This window comes from Notolepis coatsorum (genome assembly GCF_963971535.1).
Source record: "Notolepis coatsorum genome assembly, contig: SCAFFOLD_1422, whole genome shotgun sequence".
NCBI lineage: Eukaryota > Metazoa > Chordata > Actinopteri > Aulopiformes > Paralepididae > Notolepis > Notolepis coatsorum.
The window spans coordinates 11,148-39,031 of NW_028174416.1; the positions used below are offsets into that span (position 1 = coordinate 11,148).

General features: G+C 43.8%; 1 protein-coding gene across 3 annotated transcripts; it reads right to left on the reverse strand.

Moving 5' to 3' along the window:
* Nucleotides 1-27,768, reverse strand: stub1 (STIP1 homology and U-Box containing protein 1). Of its 3 annotated transcripts, none has more exons than XM_084338590.1 (8): nt 27,641-27,768; nt 26,540-26,785; nt 22,342-22,540; nt 18,552-18,717; nt 14,340-14,418; nt 14,123-14,179; nt 10,304-10,420; nt 2-2,460 (listed from the first exon to the last, which is right to left on the reverse strand). In XM_084338590.1, exons 2-8 carry the CDS (start codon nt 26,651-26,653, stop codon nt 2,335-2,337), a joined length of 858 nt encoding a protein of 285 aa, XP_084194716.1. In that variant the 5' UTR covers nt 26,654-26,785; nt 27,641-27,768; the 3' UTR covers nt 2-2,334. The 3 variants fall into 3 exon arrangements, with proteins under 3 accessions (XP_084194718.1, XP_084194716.1, XP_084194717.1); XM_084338591.1 differs by having other exon boundaries at nt 27,617-27,760; XM_084338592.1 differs by lacking the exon at nt 27,641-27,768 and having other exon boundaries at nt 1-2,460; nt 26,540-26,752.
* Between the last annotated feature and the right edge of the window lie 116 nt (nt 27,769-27,884).

Here is a 27,884-nt window from a genome sequence, read left to right on the forward strand (position 1 = left end):
CAGTATAAGTTACTAAACTCCAACCCCCATCTCAGACAAAAACAAAAAGAAAAGTAAACTAAGTGCAGTACCAAGCGGGGCTCTTTTCACCTAGAGGTCACTTGTTTTACGGCATCACAGATTCTACCTTTAATCAAACGTCCATTACTCTTTAATAGAAACTCCACGAGAAACAAAACTCATAATTCACTGTTTAATGGGAACGAATGAAAACAAAAAAGAAAGTCATTTATGTTATCAACATATCTACATTTAATACAGTTTTCTCAAGCTCTCTAGGTTCTCAAGAAAAGAAAACAAAGAATTAAATGTCTCGTCGAGAAATAAAATCTGAAGATTACACAAGCGAACATTATTTACACCGACCGCCTGCACTCAAACAGAAACCGCCCACAGGCCGAATTCACCAAACACACATTCAGCTGAGGAAGAGAGGAGGAGGAGGAGGAGGAAGAGGAAGAGTGGGGGAAGACTATCTGTAAAAGTAATAGAATTGAACAGGAAGTTAGTTCTGGTGGAATACACACTGGGTGCAGCAGACTTTAGACACGAGTATATTCTCCGTACAGCGTCTCTGAACGAGAGACGTCGGTTGGTAATGGGTTAAGCTGGTCAGATGACTCAAATCACTGGAACAGATTGATTTCAACCTAGGTTGTCAAAAAAATTAAAAAAATAAAAAAGGCGATACAATGTTCTGTAAATATTCTACGATTGTGATACCGTTTAAGATTAAGTGTAGAGGGGCGACGCCTTCGCAGAGTAAAACGGAACTGGCTTCATGCTGGATGTCAGCGTTCCGCCGTCAGGTCAAGCAAAGAGCACTAGCCAAACACATTGTACGAGTTTCTTTTTCTTTTTTCCATCCTGCAGGACAGCACAGACAGCGCAGAGACATTCTTAAAAATCAGTCCTCGACGACTTCCAACCCAACAAGCACACAGGTAAACTGATCTCATCATGATCTGAACATTTATGACATTTGCAATCGTTACCCAGCTCACGGATAGAAAGACCCTGTACTATTATTTCTACGCAGCCAGCCAGCCACCCCCCCCCCCCCGATGAATCGCAAATAGATAAACTGTCCATATGAAAACCATGTCATACTTGATACAGATCTGAGACACATCTTTCAACACGGTTGAATCTAAAACCGACACGTTATGCAAACATTCAACACATTTAAATGATCTGCCGTAGGAGGCTGTGATATGCAATTAAAGAGGTCATTGACAATCCGTAAAAAAAAGAAAAATCCTAACCTTGTAATTAGACACTTTTCTCTTCTGTTGTTTCAGAAACCTTGCATACAAAGTCACACGAGTCGTCACATGAGTCATCACACGAGTCATCACACGAGTCATCACACGAGTCATCACGCAAGTCTAGAAAGAAAGGTTTTTTGGCATTTATCACTTCAGCATCAACGAGCAGCAACACTGAACAGAACAGTGACTGAATTACACCACTACTCCATTATAAAACAAAACATAAACCTATGGAATACTGGAAGAAAAAGCCAGACAAAAGGCCAATATGTTTATAACTTCTGCAGTTATTATTATCATTACTATTATTATTAATCGTTATACTCAAAGGGAGGAGAGGGTTTATATATATTTCTTATTATTTTAATTTATTTTTTTACATCGGTGGCATTTTGGAAACACTTTTGAGTGCAGTGCTGATGTTGTCAGAGGATTGTGGCATTAGAGAGAGACCTGAGAAATGTGGCCCCCTATATATAGAGGGGAGAGAGACAGAGAGAGAGACGGAGAGAGAGAGAGAGGGGGGGAGAGAGAGAGAGATGGGGGCGAGAGAGAGATGGGGGGGAGAGGGTAGGGTAGAGTGAGAGAGACAGAGATGGGGGAGAGAGAGACAGAGAGGGGGGGAGAGAGGTGGAAGAGAGAGGGAGAGACCTGAGAAATATGACCCCCTATTTCAAATGAAGAAAGGAGTCAGGCATCAGGGGGGAGAGAGAGAGAGAGAGAGAGAGAGAGAGAGAGAGAGAGAGAGAGAGAGAGAAAAATAATTCAGGGCTTTTTAGAAGGAGCGAGAGACCTTCAACAGCAAGCCTCCCTGCTTTAGAGAGAGATGATTTATTTTCTTATTACAGCAAAGACATGTGTGTGTGTGTGTGTGGGGGGGGGGGGGGGGGTGATAAGAGACAGACAGAGACAACATGGCTCCCATCCGGTCGTCCATGGTGTTGTGTATGTTGTAGTGTTTCCTCCCCTGTGTAAAGTGCATATCCAGGGGGAGGAAGTGGTCTCTCTTGTCTTGTGTTGTTGTCCAGGTGTGGAGGAGGAGGAGGGGGAGGGGGGGGTGCCTTCAGTAGTCCTCCACCCAACCGTTCTCCTGGATAAAGCCATCGATCACCTCCTTCATGGCCAGGTTGGGGATCAGCTGGTCCTGGGTCAGGGGGCTCCTGGTGACCGGGTCAAAGTGACCCACTCGCTGCACAGGGGGGGGGTTAAAGGTCAAAGACCAGCGTTAGTATTTGTTCGGTTCAGCCGGTGCTTTCGGGGGTGAGATTTGCGATACAGACGTGAACAGTCGACAGACACGTCGATTGATGCGATACGCATACTGTACTGGCAATACTGGCTCTGAAGACAGACCTTTTGAGTCATGATTGGCAGGAGGTTTATGTAGAGGATACCAATGAAGCATACAATGCATTTTTGGGTACATTTTTGTCATATTACGACCGACATTGTCCATTGAAGGAGTGCAGACAAAACCCTAAAAAGAGAGTGAAACCATGGCTAACCAAGGGTCTGGAAAAAGCTTGCACTAAGAAAAATAGGAACTACAGGGAATGTATCAAACATCGAACAAAGGATAAGGAGGACAAGTACAAAAACTATAAAAACAGATTGACATATATTATGAGATCACAAACAAAAGACTACTATAATCATTTGTTGCAAATGCATAAAAATAATATTAAGGCTACTTGGGGGGGGGGGGGGGTGCTTAATGACATGATTAAAAAGTCCAGCAAAAAGGACTTTCCAATATACTTTGAAAAAAATGACAATTCATTTATTCAAAGTATAGAGGAAATTGTTAATGAGTTTAATGAGTATTTTGTTAATGTAGGCCCTAATTTGGCTAATGAAATTGACCTCCCTACAGATGGTGAAACTTATTCTGATTCACCATCAAACAGCAACTCAATGTTCCTTGGTGGTGTTTGTGAGTGTGATGTGCTAGAAGTGGTTAGAAAGTTTAAGAAAAAGAAATCCACTGATAGTAATACTATAGTCAACTATAAAAGAAGTCTTTGACTCTGTCCTGAAACCATTCACTTATATATGTAACTAATCCTTTTTGACTGGTATTTTTCCTGATGAAATGAAAATGGCCAAGGTGGTTCCAATCTTTAAAAGTGGTGACATACATACTATATTAAATTCAGCGTTTCCGTTAGAACATATTCGTGCCGGTCTGGGAGTCCTGCAAGATTTCTATCCCCGGACATATTCCTGAAATTCCGGTTAGAGTTTTAAACAGCAGTCTGTTATAATCACATTTTTATGAGCTAACGAATTCCGTTATATTGGACATTTGTATTAATTACATCAAGCGAAGAATGAGAAATTGATTTGCAGAATCAAATTACTATCTCTCGCCTCCCAAGTTAGTGCGATACGCTGATCCAGTATCAAGCTCCCGCCCCGCAGGCTCCCGCTGCAGCAGCTGTCACACGCACCCCCAAATGAATCTCGAGTCGACATCGCTTCACCTCGTTGTATCAGACATGTCACACATATCATAATGTTCAACTTCACACACAGCAAACTGTAGTTGATCATCACATTGCCTCGTTTGCATGCAGAGAGCGAGAGGACGAGCCACATGCTCGTAATGCGTTTGTTGATTTCATTATAGCCTACATTTAGTTATAATCAATTATATGCATTACTATGTGACACGGCAGTCAACCAACAGTTGCATTATGATTAAAAAATGTCAACACTTACTCACCCCGTCTCGTTCTGCCTATCCGTTTTGTACCTGCGACTAGATCCCCATTGCATTGGAACAGGTGGACTTCTGCGAGGCTCGCAACGGTAGCAGCAGACTGGGGATGCTCTTTGTGGTTCAATCAATAAAGTGTACTTTGTGTACGTTCAATCAATGTTATCTCTCGTACATCATAGACGCTAGACTACTAGACTATAATGTCGTACCTCAGCCAGGAGAATTTAACTTTCCACTCGGGCCGCCGCCTGAACGCTCGACATTTGTTTATTTTCCGCGGGAGCATCGGCGGTCTCTGTGACTTCAGAAGACTCATCTTCGTTGTCAATGTCATTATTATTAGACCTGCTTGTGCTTGGTTTCATGAAATATTTGTTAAGTTTAGCTTGTTTGGCCATCTCTCTCTCTCGCTCGTATAGCTGTTTGTCGTTATTATGGTGGCCAGACAGGCTCAAAAAAAGAAAAAAAAATATTCACATCCGAGCGGCGCCATCCGCGCTTTATTAGAGCGAAGCACAATGAAACAAATGTAATGATTGTTTCGTTCATCGCATAGGCTATTTAATTTTAGCCTATTTTAATACAATTCAAATAATAAAATTGTGCTTAGAGGAATAATTTTCACCGGACATTATGACCGGAGATATTTAAATATTCGGACTTCAACATATTTTGCCAGTCAAATACCGGTAATTACCGGCTAACGGAAACGCTGATCAAATTATAGACCTACATCATTGCTACCTCAATTTTCAAAGATATTCGGGAAAAAAATTGTAAATAGACTTGATGGCTTTATTGAAAATATGGATTATTGAGTGATCATCAATATGGTTTTAGGAGCAATAGATCAGTAATAGATTTTGTGGAAAATATATCAACAGCAATTAATGAAAAACAACCCTCAATAGGTGTATTTATTGACTTACGTAAAGCATTTGACACAATTGATCATTCCCTGCTTTTACAAAAAATGGAACGGTATGGAATAAGAGGTGTCACTCATCATTGGTTAAGAAGTTATTTAGATAATAGGTTTCAATATGTAACACTTTGGTTGCCACTTGTTAACATGGTAAAACGTGGTTGAATGCCAGCACCCACTTCAATGATAGCGTTGTGAACGCATAATCTCTGTCTTAAATTATGGCTATGTGTCTAATCTGCCCGTCGTTTATCAATGACTTGTTTGCAGTCAACATTGTCGAAACGGATTTATTTATTTATTTTTTATTTTTGTATAATTTTTTTTTAATCGGTTCATTTCCGTTTTATAGCATTTTGAAAAGCCCTCGTTTTTCAGGAAAATATATAGATTCCGTGATAAACGCCATTTACTGGATTATTCTGGCATACACAAAAAACGTTGTAATTTTTCGGCCTATTTATGAATCGTTTTCAAATAAACGCTAGATTATCGATAGTATATGTGTACTTATGCACGCTATATAAGCGATCTGAAAAATATATTCTCTCATTTCCTGATCAGCGCGCACACAAACACACATGGGGCACACGCTGATATATAGGTCAAAACAGATCCGATTACCCCAAGATTGGTAAAATAAATAGCTTACCTCAGATCAGATGTTCTCCAAAAATATTATTCCAATTCCTGATCGTCATTCCAAATATCAATCGCGTTTATTGATTCAGCGTTGGGTACTGTAAATATGTATTCCACGCGTTTTCCGGCTCGGCGATCACTTGGGTCTCTTCAGATGCCTCGCCGGAAAAGTAAACCCCCCCCCCATCAGTCTAATCCAATGGGGTGCAGTTACACAGGGAGAGACGATAGGGGGCGATATTTTCCCAATGGAGCTCAGAGAGAGTCTGCAGCACTAGCGTGAGGCTCGATTGATGAAATATGAATTCAAATCGCTAATAAATAAAAATACGACAAACAAACGCTGTATAGCGTTGCTGGCATTCCACTGGCGGCATGAAAAAATTACAAAGCGCGTCTGTGGCACTCAGTGTTAATGAAAACAAAACTAAATGTATGGTATTTGGTGGTGTTCCTACCGACTGTGAAATTAAACTGAATTGAAATGGAACTGAAATTGAAGTTGAGTATATGAAACAAAATTCTTAGGTGTGATTATAGATCACAAACTCTGTTGGAAGCCACATATACAATATATCAAAGGTAAATTAGCCAAATCTGTTGGCATTCTGTACAAAACAAGGGAGCTGTTAAACCAGAAATGTTTGGATATATTGTATTTTTCACTTGTTGTGCCATACATGTCATATTGTGTTGAGGTCTGGGGGAATGTTTATAAAACAAATATAGATCCTATTATTAAACTACAGAAAAGAGCCATTAGAATAATAAATAAAGCTAGTTACCTTTAATCGACAAATCCATTATTCATAAAGTCCTGCACATTAAAATTTGTAGATTTACATTAAAAACCTTGGAGATAATTTTTCGTGCTAAGAGTAAGAACCTACCAGCTTGTATTCAATGTCTCTTTCAACCAAGAGAAGGAAAGTATAATTTAAGAGGGTTGTGTATTCTTAAAACATGTAAAAAGGTAAGAACTAATGTAAAAGCTAGATGTGTTTCAATCTTGGGAGTTAAATTGTGGAATAGTCTTAGTGACGGGTTGAAGTTGTGCACTTCTCAGGGGAGATTTAAAAAGGCCCTGAAGGATAAAAAAATTCAGGAGTACAGTTTTGAGTAAAACATCAAACTTTTTCTTTCTTTTTTTTCTCTTAACACTTTGAGTGCCAGCGACATGTATTGTCGTCTTATCATGCCCCCCGCTGAGTGCAGACGACGCAAAATGTCGCTTTTTTTTTTTTTTATATATTAGCGATCTGAATTCATATTTCATCAACCGAGTCTCCCGTTGGTACAGCAGACCCTCTAGGAGCTCAGATGGGAAAATACCGCCCCCTATCGTCTATCCCTGTGTAACTGCAGGCCATTCTATTATACTGGTGGATCTGTGTGGGGGGAGCCAACTGGCTCCATTATGCTGGCGAGGGATGTGATGATGAGGGAAGTGATCGCGAGTTGGAAAGCAGCTTGGAATATATATTTACAGCAGCCAATAATCAATCAATAAACGCGATCGATATTTGGAATGGCGATCAGGAATTGGAATAATCTTTTTGGAGAACATCTGATCTGAGGTAAGGAGTCTATGTTACCAGTTTTAGGATAATCAGAGCTGTCTTCACTGAGATAACAGTGTATGTGTGTATGTGTGTGTGTGTGTGATGTTGAGGAAATGAGAGAATAGATTTTTCAGCCCGCTTCTATAGCGTGCATAAGTACACATATACTATCGATAATCTAGCGTTTATTTGAAAACGATTAATAAATAGGCCGACAAATGACAACGTGTCTAGTGTATTCGAGAATATTCCAATAAATGCCGTTTATGGGGGAATCTTTCTATTTTCCGGAAATTTCCGAGAGAACGATAGCTTTTTTTCGAAATGCTATAAAAAGGATATGAACCGATTAAAAAACAATCCGTTTCGACAATGTTGACTGCAAACAAGTCATTGATAAGCGACGGGCAGATTAGACACATAGCCATAATTTAAAACATAGAATATGCGTTTTTAACGCTAACATTGAAGTGGGTGGCGGCATTCAAGGGGGTAAAAAGGAAAAACACGGCCGGCATCGAAAGTGTTAAAAAAAGAATGAAAAAAAAATAAAAAATTATATCGTGCGGCATATTTTAAGTTTTTCTTTCTTATATTAAAGTATATTTAGTTTTTAAGAATTGTAAAGGATAGGCAAAAATAAGCATGTGCTTCAGCCTATTCCTTTTTTCGGTCATTGAGTTTGGATTTTGTGTGTGAGCTTACTTTGAATATGTACATTTGTGATTTTTTCTTTTCCTTTTGAAAGTCCACACGTGTGTTTTTGATTTATCTGTAAACAAAGACCGAAAATAAAAAGATTCATTCATACGTTATTGTTTGACCGTTTACAAATTAATGATTGACAAAACGATCCACCAATCTGGGCATCGCTTCCTCTAACATCAGTGCTCTGACATCACACTGAAAAAGACATTGTAACAAAAGAGATTTAAAAAATCTAGAGGCAGTAGTTCATATCTACACAGCTAGAGGTGGTAGTTCATATCCACACAGCTAGAGGGGGCAGTTCATATCTACACAGCTAGAGGTGGTAGTTCATATCCACACAGCTAGAGGGGGCAGTTCATATCCACACAGCTAGAGGGGGCAGTTCATATCCACACAGCTAGAGGGGGCAGTTCATATCTACACAGCTAGAGGTGGTAGTTCATATCCACACAGCTAGAGGGGGCAGTTCCCATCTACACAGCTAGAGGGGGCAGTTCATATCCACACAGCTAGAGGGGGCAGTTCATATCCACACAGCTAGAGGGGGCAGTTCACATCCACACAGCTAGAGGGGGCAGTGCATATCCACACAGCTAGAGGGGGCAGTTCATATCCACACAGCTAGAGGGGGCAGTTCATATCCACACAGCTAGAGGGGGCAGTTCATATCCACACAGCTAGAGGGGGCAGTTCATATCCACACAGCTAGAGGGGGCAGTTCCCATCTACACAGCTAGAGGGGGCAGCTCATATCCACACAGCTAGAGGGGGTAGTTCATATCTACACAGCTAGAGGGGGTAGTTCATATCTACACAGCTAGAGGGGGCAGTTCATATCTACACAGCTAGAGGGGGTAGTTCATATCCACACAGCTAGAGAGGGCAGTTCATATCCACACAGCTAGAGGGGGCAGTTCATATCCACACAGCTAGAGGCAGTAGTTCATATCTACACAGCTAGAGGGGGCAGTTCAAATCTACACAGCTAGAGGGGGCAGTTCATATCCACACAGCTAGAGGCAGTAGTTCATATCTACACAGCTAGAGGGGGCAGTTCATATCTACACAGCTAGAGGGGGCAGTTCATATCCACACAGCTAGAGGGGGCAGTTCATATCCACACAGCTAGAGGTGGCAGTTCATATCCACACAGCTAGAGGCAGTAGTTCATATCTACACAGCTAGAGGGGGCAGTTCATATCTACACAGCTAGAGGGGGCAGTTCATATCCACACAGCTAGAGGGGGCAGTTCATATCCACACAGCTAGAGGTGGCAGTTCATATCTACACAGCTAGAGGGGGCAGTTCATATCCACACAGCTAGAGGGGGCAGTTCATATCTACACAGCTAGAGGGGGCAGTTCATATCTACACAGCTAGAGGGGGTAGTTCCTCATTACACAGCTAGAGGGGGCAGTTCATATCCACACAGCTAGAGGGGGCAGTTCATATCTACACAGCTAGAGGGGGCAGTTCATATCCACACAGCTAGAGGGGGCAGTTCATATCTACACAGCTAGAGGCAGTAGTTCATATCTACACAGCTAGAGGGGGCAGTTCCCATCTACACAGCTAGAGGCAGTAGTTCATATCTACACAGCTAGAGGGGGCAGTTCATATCTACACAGCTAGAGGGGGCAGTTCATATCCACACAGCTAGAGGGGGCAGTTCATATCCACACAGCTAGAGGGGGCAGTTCATATCTACACAGCTAGAGGGGGCAGTTCATATCTGGCCCGTGCAGCCAATGCATTCTCACAACTACAGTAGGGTGCCATTAAAAGGCAAATTCTGAAAACTTCAGCCCGGTTTTCTACCCAGAAGTCAACACTGCTTCTTCCTGGTGGTTGGAACGTGTTCTAACTGTTCCCAGGTGAGTTTCGCTCCAAACCCTGCACCCATTGTTTTCATTGGCTTTACATGTCAAAATTGTCATGCAGCGTCAACTGCGGATGGGTTTTTTGTGGTTTTACTGGTTGTCAAGCCCTGGCTGACCGCTGAGCTAACGTTAGCATTGTTGTCCTGGTAACTATGTTATTCAAGCCCTGGCTGACCGCTGAGCTAACATTAGCATTGTTGTCCTGGTAACTATGTTATTCAAGCCCTGGCTGACCACTGAGCTAACGTTAGCGTTGTTGCCCTGGTAACTATGTTATTCAAGCCCTGGCTGACCACTGAGCTAACGTTAGCGTTGTTGCCCTGGTAACTATGTTATTCAAGCCCTGGCTGACCACTGAGCTAACGTTAGCGTTGTTGTCCTGGTAACACTAAGTTAGTGGAAAGAGTGGTGGGATTCAGTAACCTCATTACAGGATAAAGCAGAGCCTCTAGGTGGTGGTAGAGACACAAGAACAGTTAATTTCCCCTCTACCTGTTGTAGGAAGATTCTAATTGGTGGAGATTCCAATATGGTCCTTAAGGTCCTGCTGGCAGGGTTAGGGTTAGGGGGTCCGTGAGCAGTGGTTTACCTGCAGGTGCTCCTCGATGTCCTTGCGGTCGTAGGTGATTCCGCTGGGGGTGATGCAGGGCTCCCTCATCAGCTCGAAGCTGATCTTCCCACACAGGTAGTCTGGGATCTCCCGCTTCTGGAGGGGAGACACAACAGACTTGGGTCAGACTAGGGCCAGACTAGGGTCAGACTAGGGCCAGACTAAAGCCAGACTAGGGCCAGACTAGGGTCAGACTAAAGCCAGACTAGGGCCAGACTAGGGCCAGACTTGGGTCAGACTAGGGCCAGACTTGGGTCAGACTAGGGTAGGGTTGGGCACCGAAAACCGGTTCTAATAGGAACCGGTTCCTAACTTCCGGTTCTGGAACCGGAAGTAACATATTTGAATTTCGATTCTAAATTTCGATTTTTTTTTTTTTTTTTTTTTTTACTTTAATACCCTAGTTACAGTACAGCAACCAAATTAAACTGTATCAAGTCAACTGAAAATGTGAATAGTATGATTTTCTTTTTGAAATAAAAAAAAAATAAAAAATCTCCTTCGAAATAAGCTGTGACCTGTTTTGACCTGCACCTCAAAGAATCGGAATCGAGAATCGTTTAGAACAGGAATCGATAGAGAATCGGAATCGGAACCGGAATCGTTCAAATCCAAACGATGCCCAACCCTAGACTAGGGTCAGACCCACAGATGCAGGCGCAGCAATGCAACGTGGCGGAACACAGACAGAGCTCTGGAGAACTGGTATACAGTGTGTGAGTGAGCGAATACTACTAATAATGGAACAACTCCAATAATAATAATAATAATGAATGAAAAGTTTTCAATACAAAATGTCAGGGTATCAGTACTTTTTTTAAATGTTCAGCATATTTTAACCATGATAATACTGATAACTGTGATAATACTGATAATCATGACAATACTGATAACTATGATAATACTGATAACTATGATTGATAATACTGATAACTGTGATAATACTGATAATCATGACAATACTGATAACTATGATAATACTGATAACTATGATTGATAATACTGATAACTGTGATAATACTGATAAATCATGATAATACCGATAAGCATGATAATACTGATAACTAGGGATGTTCGATATTGGCTTTTTTACCGATATATACCGATATTGTCCAACTCTTAATTTCCTATACCGATATCAACCGATACCGATATATGCAGGGTTCCCCCCCCCCCCCCCATTAACACAACATTATGTATACTTTTGATAATAAATAAAACAAGAATTTGTTCTTGCTTGCTTGCCTGGGTAAATAAAAGGTTAAATGTAAAAAAAAAAAATTTTAATAATTTTTATTAACCGATACCGATAATTTCCGATAGTACATTTTAATGCCAATATCGGCCGATAATATCGGACATCCCTACTGATAACCACGATTGTAACTGAGGGGTACAATTCCCTGACTGTATTAAAGAGTATGATATATTAAACCACTACTAGTTATGTACTTTAATTACTGGCCATACAGTACATGAATATATATGGTGAACACCCACACAAGAATACGGCATTGACACATAATGTACTATTTAGAGGGTATTTATTATTATTAAGCAACGTTAGTTTACAGATTGAGAATTAGGCTCGCGCTTGTATGGCGAAGAACACACGTAAAGTAAGTCAAGAGCGTAAGTCAATGAGAATAGTATGAATACTAGGATGGGTCTAAACTGACGCCACCTGTGGTATAGCAATTACATAGGGCACACTAGTACCAGCTGGAGACACTGGGGGGTTCCCTCCGGGTGTAAGGCCGGCAGGGGTAGAGGAATGTTCGGGTACAAAGTCTGGGTCAACGAGGCTCCAGATACAGGAGCCAGTGCATGTACTCCCTTGATCAGTAGACAAAGCAACAGCTATAATCCAGTATCCTCGACAGCATGGAAGACAGCTAGCCAGCCTCTTCCTAGAGGCGGGCTCGAGTGATGATCCTCACGGGGGGTAGATCCCAAACGACAGTGGGGTCGACGGTTCTCTGCTCCAGCAGTCACGGTCCCAAAGCAATATAATCCAACCAGAAATGGTTCTGCAGTCGCCGGTGTAGGTTCTCCGGTGTACATATTCAACGGTTCTCGTCTAGGACTCCTAGACGGGTGGGGGCACGAGTTTAGGCCGCCCAGCCTCGATAAGTGCACTAGCTATATACACGACGAACCGGTGGTAATGCTGGTCACTGAAGAACTGTAGCCGCACGATACACTATAAATTATAGACTATTACTTCACATTAGAATAAGTCGAACTCAACGTTACTGCGTTAAACTCTGACACTTTAGCAATCTATTCGCACGCGGTTCTCAAGGCTCTATTTAGAGGCAAAGTTGCTCACTTCACTGCACGTTGTCTCGTGGTGAAGGCTTTACTAGTAATGAACGAAGTGCTGCTGTTTACACCTGCGCCGTATTTATACGTAAGGTGAATTATCTAGTGCCAACCTCAGTTCTGTCTCGTATTACTGCGCAGATTCTGGACATGTTGAGACATGCCCGGAGTTGCCTTTGAACTTGCCGTTGGGGGCTTGGTCGTTGGCGCCTAGGGGTCGCTGTCCAATAGGAGAGCGAATATTACTCTGGTTTGTACCCAGGTAAAGGGATATTCCGTGTACATATACAAATACTATACAAGGGATATCAAACGATATACAAATATTATACAAGGGATCTCAAGCAATAAATATATATATTCGGTTTAATCTGACCCTTTGTAACAACGATAATACTGAAAACCGTGACAATACGGATAACCGTGATAATTATGGTCACTATAATCTCTATCTGAAATTGTCATACTGTGACATCTCTACACCCGACACTATCCAACGCACAGGTAACAAGCGAGCGCTAACGGACCCTGTGGACGTCTGGTCGTCTGACAAACAGCACGAACACGTCCACCGAGTCCACTGCCGTCTGCAGCGCCTGGCGAGGAGGGCAGGAGGTTCCCATGGAAACGGCTTGGGCTGGAAACACGATACGGTTGCCGATCCATTTCAGCGCACGTAGAACAAAACAATTAAATGTCCATGGTAGTGTGCGTGCGTGTGTGGAAGAGTTCAGATACATAGTACAGAAACAACGTGGACAAAGTATTCATAATAAAAACAGTAATAATATACTGTATGATAGCATGTACAATAATGCTATATATACTAATATATATATAATATATAATTTATTCTTACCGTATACATATCTATCCACATCTGTCTGTACATACCTGCATATGCTCATTTTTACATATCTGTAGATACTATATCTATATCTGTACATATCCCTTACCTACCCTTAGTTACACTGCTGGCCAGTATGACTTACTCTACCATAGCGTCTTTATACCTGTATCACTGTACATATTAATACTACAACTCTGTACATACATCTGATTAGCACTATTACTCAGTAGTACTAATGTATATATTTATACATGGTTTAATCACCTGTACATTGTATATTACTGTTGCACTTTACTGTTACATTTGCACTCTGGTTGGATGCCAAACTTGTTTTCGTTGTACTGTACTTGTGCTGTATAATGACAATACATTTTAATCAAATCTAATGTAATCTAATACAAATCTAATACAATCTAGTGTAATCTAATCTATCCAACCTCAACACTACTGGTGTGTGCGAGCTAGATGGGAAAACGCGATGGAGTCTATTTCTGCCGTTGCCATGACGATGAACAAAGGGGTTGGTGTGAAGTAAGGTGGATGATGTCAGGAATATAGAAACCTAATCACTGATTCACAAAGAAATAAATCATGTCTAGCGTTGCTTCTCCAACAATACCCACTTTTCTTTTTTCATCCACTTGAGAGAAGAGCTCGTCCATATCCATTAGATACTTGTCCTGAAGAGCAAAGACACACAGAGGACACAGACACACACAGAGGACACAAAGACACACAGAGGACACAAAGACACACAGAGGACACAGAGACGTCACATTACCGCTCAAAGGACCGCTGTTCAATATGTCCAGAATGGGTTCGTTTATGGCAGAATCTCACGCGTTTTGATTTGATCTTGACAGCATCGCTCCCGTTCTGATGGTCGTCCTCCAGCTTCTCTCTGCAGTCTTCCAGTTCCCTGTACGAGGACAAGATTATTATCATCCAGAACTATTTATTCACGACTCAGACCTCGTTAATCGAACCCTCTGGTCAAGAGTTAATCCAGTGACTTGTGGAGTTTCATTAACAGATCAATCATTAGAAGATGACTTTATTGTCAACGTACACAAGGCAATTTAAACTTTTCGCCTATCATATCTCTCCTAGTTACACACACATACAGTCCTCATATCTCTCCTAGTTACACACACATACAGTCCTCATATCATCCTAGTTACATACACACAGTCCTCATATCTCTCCTAGTTACACACAGTCCTCATATCCATCCTAGTTACACACACACACAGTCCTCATATCTCTCCTAGTTACACACAGTCCTCATATCCATCCTAGTTACACACACACAGTCCTCATATCCCTCCTAGTTACACATAGTCCTCATATCCCTCCTAGTTACATACACAGTCCTCATATCCATCCTAGTTACACACACAGTCCTCATATCCCTCCTAGTTACACACAGTCCTCATATCCCTCCTAGTTACACAGTCCTCATATCTCTCCTAATTACACACAGTCCTCATATCCATCCTAGTTACATACAGTCCTCATATCCCTCCTAGTTACATACACAGTCCTCATATCCATCCTAGTTACATACACACAGTCCTCATATCCCTCCTAGTTACATACACAGTCCTCATGTCCATCCTAGTTACATACACACAGTCCTCATCTCTCCTAGTTACACATAAAGTCCTCATATCCATCCTAGTTACATACACACAGTCCTCATATCCATCCTAGTTACATACACACAGTCCTCATATCCATCCTAGTTACATACACACAGTCCTCATATCCATCCTAGTTACATACACACAGTCCTCATATCTCTCCTAGTTACATACAGTCCTCATACTATCCCTCCTAGTTACATACACACAGTCCTCATATCTCTCCTAGTTACATACAGTCCTCATACTATCCCTCCTAGTTACACACACACAGTCCTCATATCCCTCCTAGTTACACATACAGTCCTCATATCCCTCCTAGTTACACACATACAGTCCTCATATTAGCGGTATAACGGTACGTGTACCAATACGCCCCACAGCGCAAACACACCCACATGCAGGCACTCGCGAGGTCCGTGCGAGAACAGCGCGCGTGGCCGGGCACACCGAGTCAGACTTCAGAGCGGCGAAAGTGCACAGAGGAGAAAGGCACATTTACAAACAGCTGCAGGGTCATTACAGTTTTCTTTCGTTTTCTTGTTCGCCCAATAACGTTAACCAAATGAAACCAATGGAAAGAAACACACACGCGCGCCAACAAACACATCAACATTCTCCCCCGCCACAGGCACAATCAAATAAAAAGAAGAAACATACTTTTCCGGACAGAATCGATCATCTGAGCTCCACTGTGTTTAAATCCAAATAATCCTCTGCCATTGTTGTAATATGTCATCTGTTCTCTAGTATTCAGTCTGGTCGTGAAGTTAAATTCTCTCTGGAAGTGAAACTGAAACTTAGCAAGGATACGTTTAAAAGGGGCAGTAAGCAAGTGGATGCCTGAACACAGAATGACACCAGTATCACTAATTACCACGGCAAGCCTATAGAAAATTATTCTATTTAATAATAATAATTATAATAATTATCATAAATATAATATATAAATTAAAAAAATTAAAAAAAAAAATTAAAAAAGATTTATATTAATAATAATTATTATAAATATTTTTTTTCTGTTGTACCGAACTTGTACCGAACCGTGACCCCAATACCGAGGTATGTACCGAACCGTGGCTTCTGTGTACCATTACACCCCTACCTCATATCCATCCTAGTTACATACACAGTCCTCATATCTCTCCTAGTTACACAGTCCTCATATCCATCCTAGTTACATACACAGTCCTCATATCTCTCCTAGTTACACAGTCCTCATATCCCTCCTAGTTACACAGTCCTCATATCCCTCCTAGTTACACATACACACAGTCCTCATACCCCTCCTAGTTACACACAGTCCTCATATCCCTCCTAGTTACACATAAACAGTCCTCATATCCCTCCTAGTTACACATACAGTCCTCATATCCCTTCTAGTTACACATACACTCCTCATATCCCTCCTAGTTACACATACACAGTCCTCATATCCCTCCTAGTTACACAGTCCTCATATCCCTCCTAGTTACACACAGTCCTCATATCCCTCCTAGTTACACATACAGTCCTCATATCCCTCCTAGTTACACATACACACAGTCCTCATATCCCTCCTAGTTACACATACAGTCCTCATATCCCTCCTAGTTACACATACAGTCCTGAGTCCTCATATCCCTCCTAGTTACACATACACACTCCTCATATCCCTCCTAGTTACACATACACACTCCTCATATCCCTCCTAGTTACACATACAGTCCTCATATCCCTCCTAGTTACACATACACACAGTCCTCTTAGCCCTCCTAGTTACACACAGTCCTCATATCCCTCCTAGTTACACATACACAGTCCTCATATCCCTCCTAGTTACACATACACACAGTCATCATATCCCTCCTAGTTACACACACAGTCCTCATATCCCTCCTAGTTACACATACACAGTCCTCATAGCCCTCCTAGTTACACACACACAGTCCTCATATCCCTCCTAGTTACACATACACACAGTCCTCATAGCCCTCCTAGTTACACACACACAGTCCTCATAGCCCTCCTAGTTACACACACACAGTCCTCATATCCCTCCTAGTTACACACAGTCCTCATATCCCTCCTAGTTACACACAGTCCTCATATCCCTCCTAGTTACACACAATCATCAGTGCCTTGCTCAAGAGCACTTGAGACAGAGATGGTGGGCACCGTAGATATAATACCAGCCACCCTTCAGTCACCAGCTCACAACGGCAATACACCCTCCTGTCAGTGGTGGGGATCGAACCTGGCGACCTTCCGTTTACCATCCGGCCTCTTTTACCTCTAGGCCGCCCCACCTCCCCTGTTACACAATGAAAGATCAGCGCGTCCTCTGAGCTCGACTATCGCCCCTGCGGACCCCGGCTCTCTGAGTTCTACTATCCCCCTGGCTCACTGAGTTCTACTATCCCCCCTGGCTCTCTGAGTTCTACTATCCCCCCTGGCTCACTGAGTTCTACTATCCCCCCTGGCTCACTGAGTTCTACTATCCCCCCTGGCTCTCTGAGTTCTACTATCCCCCCTGGCTCACTGAGTTCTACTATCCCCCTGGCTCACTGAGTTCTACTATCCCCCCTGGCTCTCTGAGTTCTACTATCCCCCCTGGCTCACTGAGTTCTACTATCCCCCCTGGCTCACTGAGTTCTACTATCCCCCCTGGCTCACTGAGTTCTACTATCCCCCCTGGCTCACTGAGTTCTACTATCCCCCCTGGCTCACTGAGTTCTACTATCCCCCCTGGCTCACTGAGTTCTACTATCCCCCCTGGCTCTCTGAGTTCTACTATCCCCCCTGGCTCTCTGAGTTCTACTATCCCCCCTGGCTCACTGAGTTCTACTATCCCCCCTGGCTCACTGAGTTCTACTATCCCCCCTGGCTCACTGAGTTCTACTATCCCCCCTGGCTCACTGAGTTCTACTATCCCATAGATATATATAGAACACTAGATAGCTTAAGGCGGAGTCACCAGCGTCACTGAACCGCCGCCATCTTGCGGAGGTCAGCCTTGAGTGAGAGTGAGTGAGCTGCACAGACAAAAATACTCACAACTCGCTGAAATATTGGCGGATTTACAAACGGGTTGGTTTGCTATAAACATCAAAGATGTAGTTATGATACTGCATACTTATAAAAAAAAAAAATTACAAACCGCTTGAATCATAGCCACGTTAATAATGCTTGTAATAAACTAAACCGTTTGTAAATCCGTCAATATTTCAGCGAGTTATGAGTATTTTTGTCTGTGCAGCTCACTCACTCTCACTCAAGGCTGACCTCCACAAGATGGCGGCGGTTCAGTGACGTCGCTCTCCATTGGCCGGCAAGCTATCTAGTGTTCTATATATATCTATGTACTGTCCCCCCTGCGGCGCCCGGCTCTCTGAGTTCGACTGTCGTCCCTGCGGCGCCCGGCTCTCACCGCTCCTTCTCGGCCAGGATGAGTTTGGTGAGATAGGCGTGCAGCTCGTTCTCCTGGTTGATGCGCTTCTCCTCGATGGTGTTCCAGCGCTTCTTCTTGGCGATGCGCAGCGCGCTGGGGATGTCGTCTCCAAAGTTCAGCCGCTGCTCCTTGGCCAGGTTATAAGCTGCACACAGAAAGAGATGAGATAAGATGTTCCTTTTTTATTATTAATAATAATAATAATAATAATAATAATAATAATAATAATAATAATAATAATAATAATAATAATAATAATAATAATAATAATAATAATAATAATATAATAATTCATTTGATTTATATAGCGCTTCTCAAGGACCCGAAGTCGCGGACAGTAGGCAGAGGAACATAGTAAAACAAAGAAACAAAAAAGGAACAAAAGACCACGGGGGAAACAGGGGAAAGCAGCATGAGATAACACAGAAACAGAGCGACAGGAACAAACATCAATCAGGTTGGAGGGGGGGGGGGGGTTATGGGTGGGGGGGGGTTGAAAGCCAGGGAGAACAGGTGGGTTTTGAGGCAGGATTTGAGTGTGGGGGAGTCTCTGATGGACTGAGGGAGGGAATTCCAGAGTCGGGGTGCAGTGCGAGAGAAGGCCCGATCACCAACGTTTTTAAGTTTGGATGACGGGACAGTGAGGGAGGCAGTGGGAGGAGGACCGGAGGGAACGGGTGGGGCGGTAGGGAAGAAGGAGATCAGTCAGATAGGGGGGGGGGGGCAGGCTATGGAGGGCTTTGAAGGTGAGGAGTAGTGTTTTGAAGTTGATGCGTTCTTTGATCGGGAGCCAGTGGAGAGAGTGGAGGACAGGAGTGATGTGTTCACGGGGCCGGGTGTGGAGGCAGGTGGCTGAGTTCTGGACCATCTGGAGTTTATGGAGGGATTCATAAATGATGCCCTTGGGGGGATTCAGGCATCATAGCAGCATGGGGATAATATGTTAAGTTCAAGTTCAAGTTCTTTAATAGTTGTCATACAGAAGTACAGAATACTTTCATACAAAATGCTTCTTACTGTTACGCTCCAGAGACTGTGCTAGACAAGATAGTATCAAATAACATAATATAGCATGTAATTTAGAAGAAGAAAAATGAGGTCACAGTGTTCGGTATAGACATATGTACAATGTTCTGAGTTACCATATAATATACAATACTATGCAGTGTACTAATGTACAGTACTATCTAGTGCAAAGCAGAAATGGGATGAGGTACAATTTTAGGTACAATTTACAGTAAGGTGTACGAGTTGTAGTGCAATCCTTCATCAATAAATATAAAGTGTGGGGAGTGGGTGCTACAGTGTGTTTGTTTAAAGTGGGTGTGTGCTATAAAGTGTGTGGAGTGGGTGCTACAGTGTGTTTGTTTAAAGTGAGTGTGTGCGTGTGGATGTGTGTGCTATGTGCGTTTGGTGGTTGTTGTTGTGTAGTGTTCATTCATTGTTCGTTTAGCAGCCTGATGGCCTGGGGATAGAAGCTTCTTCTGAGTCTTTCTGTGCTCGCCTTGAGACTCCGGTATCGCTTGCCTGACCGCAGCAGTTCAAAGAGGCAGTTGTTCGGGTGACTGGAGTCTTTAATGATTCTCTTAGCCTTGCCCTTGCAACGCTTGTTGTAAATGTTCTGGAGGGTGGGGAGCCCCCCTCCAATTGTGCGTTCGGCTGAACGTGTCACTCTTTGTAGTCTGCTTCGGTCTTGTGCAGTGCTATTCCCAAACCAGGAGGTGATGTTGCCGGTCAAGATGCTCTCTATTGTACATGAGTAGAAGTTCTTAAGGATCTTCTGACTGACTTGGAACTTCCTTAGGCGCCTGAGGAAGTAGAGGCGTTGTCGTGCCTTCTTCACAACACTGTCAATGTGTGTGGTCCATGTCAAGTCCTCGGATATGTAGGCTCCGAGGTACTTAAAGCTGTTGACTCTCTCAACCGGTGCCCCGTCGATGCTGAGGGGGCTGTAGTCCTTGACCCCCGACCTCCTGAAGTCCACAATCATCTCCTTTGTTTTGCTGACGTTCAGGGAGAGGCTGTTTTCCTGGCACCATCCCGCCAGGACCTTGACCTCTTCCAGGTAGGCCCTCTCGTCGTTGGCAGAGATCAGGCCCACCACCACTGTGTCGTCAGCAAATTTGATGATTGTATTGCTACTCCGCTGAGCCACACAGTCGTGTGTGTACAGGGAGTAGAGGAGGGGACTCAGAACACAGCCCTGGGGGGCCCCTATGTTGAGGGTGATGGATGAGGAGGTGCAGTTGCCTGCTCTCACCACCTGGGGTCTGCCAGTCAGGAAGTCCAAGACCCACTGGCAGAGGTCATAGCCCAAGCCCAGGTCCCTGAGCTTGGCTATGAGTATGGAGGGGACTATGGTATTGAATGCCGAGCTGTAGTCGATGAATAGCATTCTCACATAGTTCCCCTGCCTCTTGTCCAGGTGTGGGCTATGGCGTCCTCCGTGGACCTGTTGGGGCGGTATGCAAATTGCAGGGGGTCCATGTTGATGGGGAGGGAGGAGCAGATGTAGCCCTTTACTAGCTTCTCAAAGCACTTCATGGCTATGGAGGTGAGAGCTACAGGGCGGTAGTCGTTGAGGCAAGCAGGCTTGGATTTTTTGGGTACAGGGATAATAGTGGACTTCTTCAGGCAGGTGGGGATGACAGCCTGTTCTAAGGACAGGTTAAATATGTCAGTGAATACTGGGGCCAGTTGGTCGGCACAGACTTTTAGGACGCGGCCGGGGATGCCGTCCGGACCTGCTGCCTTCCTGATATTCACTTTTTTAAAGGTCCGCCTCACCTCATGCTCTGTTACCCTGAACACTGCGCCTCCATCAGCAGCCGACCCCCCCCCCCCCCATTGCCGTGGCTTGTGAGCTGGTGTTGTTATTACCAGCATCAAACCTTGCATAGAAGGTATTGAGGTCATTTGCTAAGGAGATGTCACTGTTCAGTTTGAGGGAGGCGCCTTTGTAGTCTGTCATCGTTTTGAGCCCCTGCCACATAGCTCTAGAGTCAGCTTGTTCAAACTGGAGTTCAATTTTATCCCTGTAGCGCCGTTTGGCCTCTGACACTGTCCTCCTTACGTTGTATCGCGCCACCTTGTGGTCATTCATGTTGCCTGCCACTAGGCCGTCGTTGTATGCTTTGGTGCGCTCTCTCAGAGCTTCACGGACGGATTTGTCTACCCAGGGTTTTTGATTTGGGTAAACTCTCATTTTGGTAGTGGGGATTGTTAAGACCCTGGTCTGCAGGTTTCAACAAGGTAAATGTAATACTTTAAGCCCCTGGGCTGCAGGTTTCAACAAGGTAAATGTAATACTTTAAGCCCCTGGGCTGCAGGTTTCAACAAGGTAAATGTAATACTTTAAGCCCCTGGGCTGCAGGTTTCAACAAGGTAAATGTAATACTTTAAGCCCCTGGGCTGCAGGTTTCAACAAGGTAAATGTAATACTTTAAGCCCCTGGGCTGCAGGTTTCAACAAGGTAAATGTAATACTTTAAGCCCCTGGGCTGCAGGTTTCAACAAGGTAAATGTAATACTTTAAGCCCCTGGGCTGCAGGTTTCAACAAGGTAAATGTAATACTTTAAGCCCCTGGGCTGCATGTTTCAACAAGGTAAATGTAATACTTTAAGACCCTGGGCTGCAGGTTTCAACAAGGTAAATGTAATACTTTAAGCCCCTGGGCTGCAGGTTTCAACAAGGTAAATGTAATACTTTAAGCCCCTGGGCAGCAGGTTTCAACAAGGTAAATGTAATACTTTAAGCCCCTGGCTCTGACCTCTCTGCAGGTTGCCGATGGCCTCGTCGTAGTTGTCCAGCTCCAGGTGACACTGGCCCAGGAAGAAGTGGGCCTTGACAGACTGGCCGTCCAGCTCCAGCGCGTGCTTGCAGTCGGCCAGGGCCTTGTCGTGCTGCTGCAGCTTGACGTGGCAGAGGGCCCGGTTGGTGTAGTACACGGCCACGGACGGGTTGCGGTGCTGGAAGGACACAGAGTGCACAGACAATGCTGTTGTTGTTTCAATGATTATACACACACACACACACGTGTGTACACACACACACACTACTACCATGGACAGTGACTAAAAACACACCTCTTCAATCAATATCTGAAATAAAAAAATAACCTTCTTACTGTTGTACTGCAGATGAGTTGTTTTATTGCACTGCACTATTTTACTTTGTCTATTTATGCTAATTTATGTAACTTATAACTATTGTCTACTGTCTCTAAACCCTTTGCATTGATCTTATTCTGTCTATTTTATACACATTTTATGTCTGAACTTTAGGCATTGCTTTTATTCATTTTATGCTATTATTTTATTAGTCTATTTGTATGTCTACATCACTCCTGTGAAGCACTTTGGGCTGCAATTCATGTATCGTCGCTAGCGGAAGAAAACCTTGTAACTCCATTTAAAAAAAATCAACTCATTAGATCATCCTCCATATGTGTGTGTGGTTTTACAAAGTTTAAACAATGGGAAAGCATTAAACCGGTCATCTGTCTAAACCTCGTAACTCTATTCACCCTCAAATCTGTGTTCGTTTTTTTTTCATCTCCTGAAATGTTGGGTTTTAACATTTACATTTAGTCATTTAGCTGACGCTTTTATCCAAAGCGACTTACAAGTTCTGTACGACAAGTCATCAGTCAGGGTACAAGTGCATGACAGTAAGGTTAGTTAGGGTTCGATTTATTTTTTTAGATAATGGTTGAAGAAGTGCGTCTTTAGTCGACGGCGAAAGATTGGACGGGTTTCGGCTGTCCTAACTGTGGTGGGCAGTTCTGAGGACTGAGAATAGGCGGCTTCTCTTTGATGACCCTCTCATTTTTGGAGTTACGAGGTTTTCTTCCGCCAGCGACGGTATGAAAGGTGCAATACAAATTAGTTTATTATCATTATTATTTTTACTTTTATGTACCTTACTACTACGCTACCATACATATACTACTACCTGTCGTGCTGATATGTCTATACTACTATGCACTCACAGGGCTCTACAGTGCGAGCATTTCACGCGCATTTGCCCCTAAAAATTTATTTGTGCGAACCGTAAAAATCATTTAGGAGCACAGTGTGCGAGTAATGGTTTTGGGTAGTGGGTGTGTTTATTTATTTTATTTTATTTTATTCGTTTATTTGGACGGGACAATGCAAAATTAATGAACACTGTGGAGCACGGACCTTCAATTTTAGAAGCTACAGGTATGACATCTAGCTATTCAGCCCTGCGTTTGACAGCTCTGTGACAACTTATCTCACGAGTCACGCTGTTTTTATGTGTAAGGAGAACTCTGCGAGCAATGTAATAAATAGTTTGTTAATAAACTCTGTGTTACTTGACATTTTTTCACTGCGCTCCTAGATTTCTTTGTGTGCTCCTAAATTCGTTCATTTAGGAGCACATGTGCTCCTTGGGAAAAAGGTTAGCGTAGAGCCCTGACTCAGAGTGTAACACTCGCGTTTGACACTGTTTGACAAACAATGTTACTGACCCGTAGCTGCCAGAGATGTACCCTTCCTGCTGACTTGTACACCATTTGTAAGTGGCTTTGGATCAAAGCGTTCAGCTAAATGACTAACTAAATGTAAATGCAGGGTGCATCCATTCCGTTTTCATCTCCACCAGGTGAACGGCCTGGGGAGATTATGCGCTTGGTTGCGTCCATCTGTGTCTGACTGAGTCTCAAATTGGGTGACGACGAGTATTTTATTTGAATTAATTTCCATCATTGTCCTGAAATATTACATTCACTATTAAGTTTTTTCCCCCATTTTCTCCCATTCTCCAATTTAGTCATTATGCCAATTCCCTTCCTGGTCGTTGCACTGGGGAGGGTGTAGACTACCACATGCTGCCCTACTGTCGGTCTGGGGAGGGTGTAGACTACCACATGCTGCCCTACTGTCGGTCTGGGGAGGGTGTAGACTACCACATGCTGCCCTACTGTCAGTCTTGGGAGGGTGTAGACTACCACATGCTGCCCTACTGTTGCACTGGGGAGGGTGTAGACTACCACACCACATGATGCCCTACTGTCGGTCTGGGGAGGGTGTAGACTACCACATCCTGCCCTACTGTCGGTCTGGGGAGGGTGTAGACTACCACATGCTGCCCTACTGTTGCACTGGGGAGGGTGTAGACTACCACACCACATGATGCCCTACTGTCGGTCTGGGGAGGGTGTAGACTACCACATCCTGCCCTACTGTCGGTCTGGGGAGGGTGTAGACTACCACATGCTGCCCTACTGTCGGTCTGGGGAGGGTGTAGACTACCACATCCTGCCCTACTGTCGGTCTGGGGAGGGTGTAGACTACCACATGCTGCCCTACTGTTGCACTGGGGAGGGTGTAGACTACCACACCACATGCTGCCCTACTGTTGGTCTGGGGAGGGTGTAGACTACCACATCCTGCCCTACTGTCGGTCTGGGGAGGGTGTAGACTACCACATGCTGCCCTACTGTCAGTCTTGGGAGGGTGTAGACTACCACATGCTGCCCTACTGTCAGTCTTGGGAGGGTGTAGACTACCACATGCTGCCCTACTGTCAGTCTGGGGAGGGTGTAAACTGCCACATGCGAGGAGCACTGGGAGAGTGTAACACGCGTGGAGGTTCACACCATCACCCCAAACAACTGGAAGCTGTGGAGCATTGAGAGCCAACGTCCTCCTATATCCAGCCTCTTTGCTAACATTACCGCCAAGTTTGTTGCACAGCTAGCTTAGCATTATCTAAAAGATAAAAACACTGTTATTACAACGTGGTGCCCACTTTGTGTAGCGCTCATAGACTAGTATTATAAGGACATGGCATTCCATGAGCAGAGACCTGTTATGATGAATTGAAAATGGGGGACCCTGATGTAAACAAGACGAAAGTCTTTCTCTGGTCTGCATCCCCTTAACAATTGTGTGTATTGAGCCGTACAGTACTGTACCCATTGTGTAATCTGTTAAATAAAGTTTTCAATCAATCAATCAAACCTGCTGCAGACAAAGTGGAGGTTATGTAATTATTACAAATGGTAACCGACTGTTTTGACTGACCCACAATACGCATTAAGCATCGGATATATTGCTAATATGCATTGTTATGTCCACGGAGCAAGACATAATGAAATCAGTAGTGTGTGTGACTCCGTGCAATATAAGCTTGTTCGCGTTCTAAAAATAGATTTCCCTAAACAATTACAACAACAGGTTCACCAGAGTACTCGATCTGTGGGAAAGCATTACTCACGCCCATCCCTAAAAGATATATCACGTCAGGAATGCCTCCACTGAGAGCACATTTCTATTTACATCCCTATGACAATCACATCCTCCTGTTCATGAGTAGTAATAATATAGCAATGAACAAGCGTCCTGGACTCCACGTTCTTTATGAAGGGGGTGGGTTCTCATTGATTGATTGAAAATTGTATTAACAGATTGCAGAATGGGTACAGTACAGCTCAATACACACAATTGTTAAGGGGATGCAGACCAGAGAAAGACTTTCGTCTCGTTTATATCAGGGTCCCCCATTTTCAATTCATCATAACATAGCATCCCCTTAACAATTGTATGTATTGAGCTGTACTGTACTGTACCCATTCTGCAATCTGTTAATAAACTTTTCAATCAATCAATCAATCACATACAGATAGACAGTACTGCTACATCTATACATTTATGACATACCAGATTTACAAATACAATACTGTTTCTGTGATACAAAAAGAGTTAACAAACAAACAAAAAAGAGAGTATATACATTTGACGAAGAAACTGTACATTGGAGAAGGCGGGGTGGGGGGTGGGGGTAACTGTACATTGGATTATCGACTAAACCTTACTTGGTCCAAGAAGAGGGTCTCGTGTATCACTGGGTTAGGACATTTACTGTACATTGGAGGGGGTTGGGTTAGGACATTTGCTGTACATTGGAGGGGGTTGGGTGAGGACATTAATTACACTCACAATGGCCTTGCCGTAGCAGGTGGCCGCCTCCTGGTACTTGCGGCAGAGGAACAGCCGGTTGCCCTGCTCCTTCAAGTCCTGCGCCGTGAAGCTCTTCTCCGGGCTGCCCGCCATGATCTTCTCCACCGGCTCCGCGGCGCCCGCTCCTCCGCCTTGCTTCCCTATCCTGTTCCCCGTGTCTCCGGCTGGCTGGGTGACCCGGGTGAAGAACAGCCCTGACTGCTGTCACATCGGCTCCTCACACAACTAGACCATGAGGAGAGGAGGGAAGGGGGCGGAAAGGGGGCATTATTATCTAGTCACTGCAATGCACCTGCAATGCGCGCCGGCTGGGGGCTGAATGTGCAGAAAAAAAAGCACACATTTGGCCCAATGACCACCAGGCATCACATCACACAGCAGGGGTGGAAACATGGCGTTAGATTGCTGGCTAGATAGCTATCTATCATGTGATTAAAAAAAACATCAAGGCTGACAACAGAACATGCACCCTATAGCTAATAGCTATAGCCAGTCAGAATCATCATCATGATATTGATAATATGGGAACAACACAGTAATAACAATCAATTATCAGTCAGTGTGATGATCGTCGCAGAGACAAGAGTCCTACTCTGTTACTGTGTCTCCATATATATCAATATGTAAATGTGATGACATCCAACAGTGGCTCGTTTTCAAGGCGGGTATATAACAAGCTAAGCTAAGTCAGGATCAGGGCAGACAGACAACACAAAGCCAGTGGCTGAAAGAGAGAGAGAGAGCCTGCTGTAGATCTGATCTGAGACCAGCAGGTACCAGGTCTGTAGCCGCAGCTAGCACAGCACGTCACGCCGAGGTGGCGAACAGCGGCTACGGTTCTGACCATTGAACACAGCCGACATTAAAGTAATCGGCTAACAACGGGTGCGACAATAGCTAACAAATTAATCTGGTGTTTTTTCTTCTTCATATATAATATACCTGGAACCTGGGCCTTTCCAACCCTCCTCCTAAGTAAACGCTCGCTGGCTAGCTAGGTTAGCTTGCTAGCTATAGCCTTCGATTTTATTATCCACGTTAACGTTACACACGTACCTTTCATGCGTTTCCAAACCTCACCTGATGAGATAAATGTCACATTTAGAGGAAAATGATGATTATTGTGTAGCTTATTATTCGATTTCAATTGTTATTAGTCGATTTGCTTTTCCTCTCATCACGGGCTGCTGCTGTCACGGTAGTTTGTTGTTATGCTGACGTCAGAGCGACGGGAGCCTGCGAGGTGTCTCGTCTAGCCCCCCCCCCCGAGGAGAGAGTGTCAGTAGGTGGCGGTATAATTCCACTTTTTATTGGCTATTGATTG

Coding starts and splice junctions, on each gene's coding strand:
- stub1 (XM_084338592.1), bottom strand. CDS start 26,653: ATGGCGGGCAGCCCGGAGAAGAGCTTCACGGCGCAGGACTTGAAGGAG. Junction 14,419..18,551: donor ATCCTGGCCGAGAAGGAGCG/GTGAGAGCCGGG, acceptor GTCCTCGTACAG/GGAACTGGAAGACTGCAGAG. Junction 14,180..14,339: donor TCAAGATCAAATCAAAACGC/GTGAGATTCTGC, acceptor TTTGCTCTTCAG/GACAAGTATCTAATGGATAT.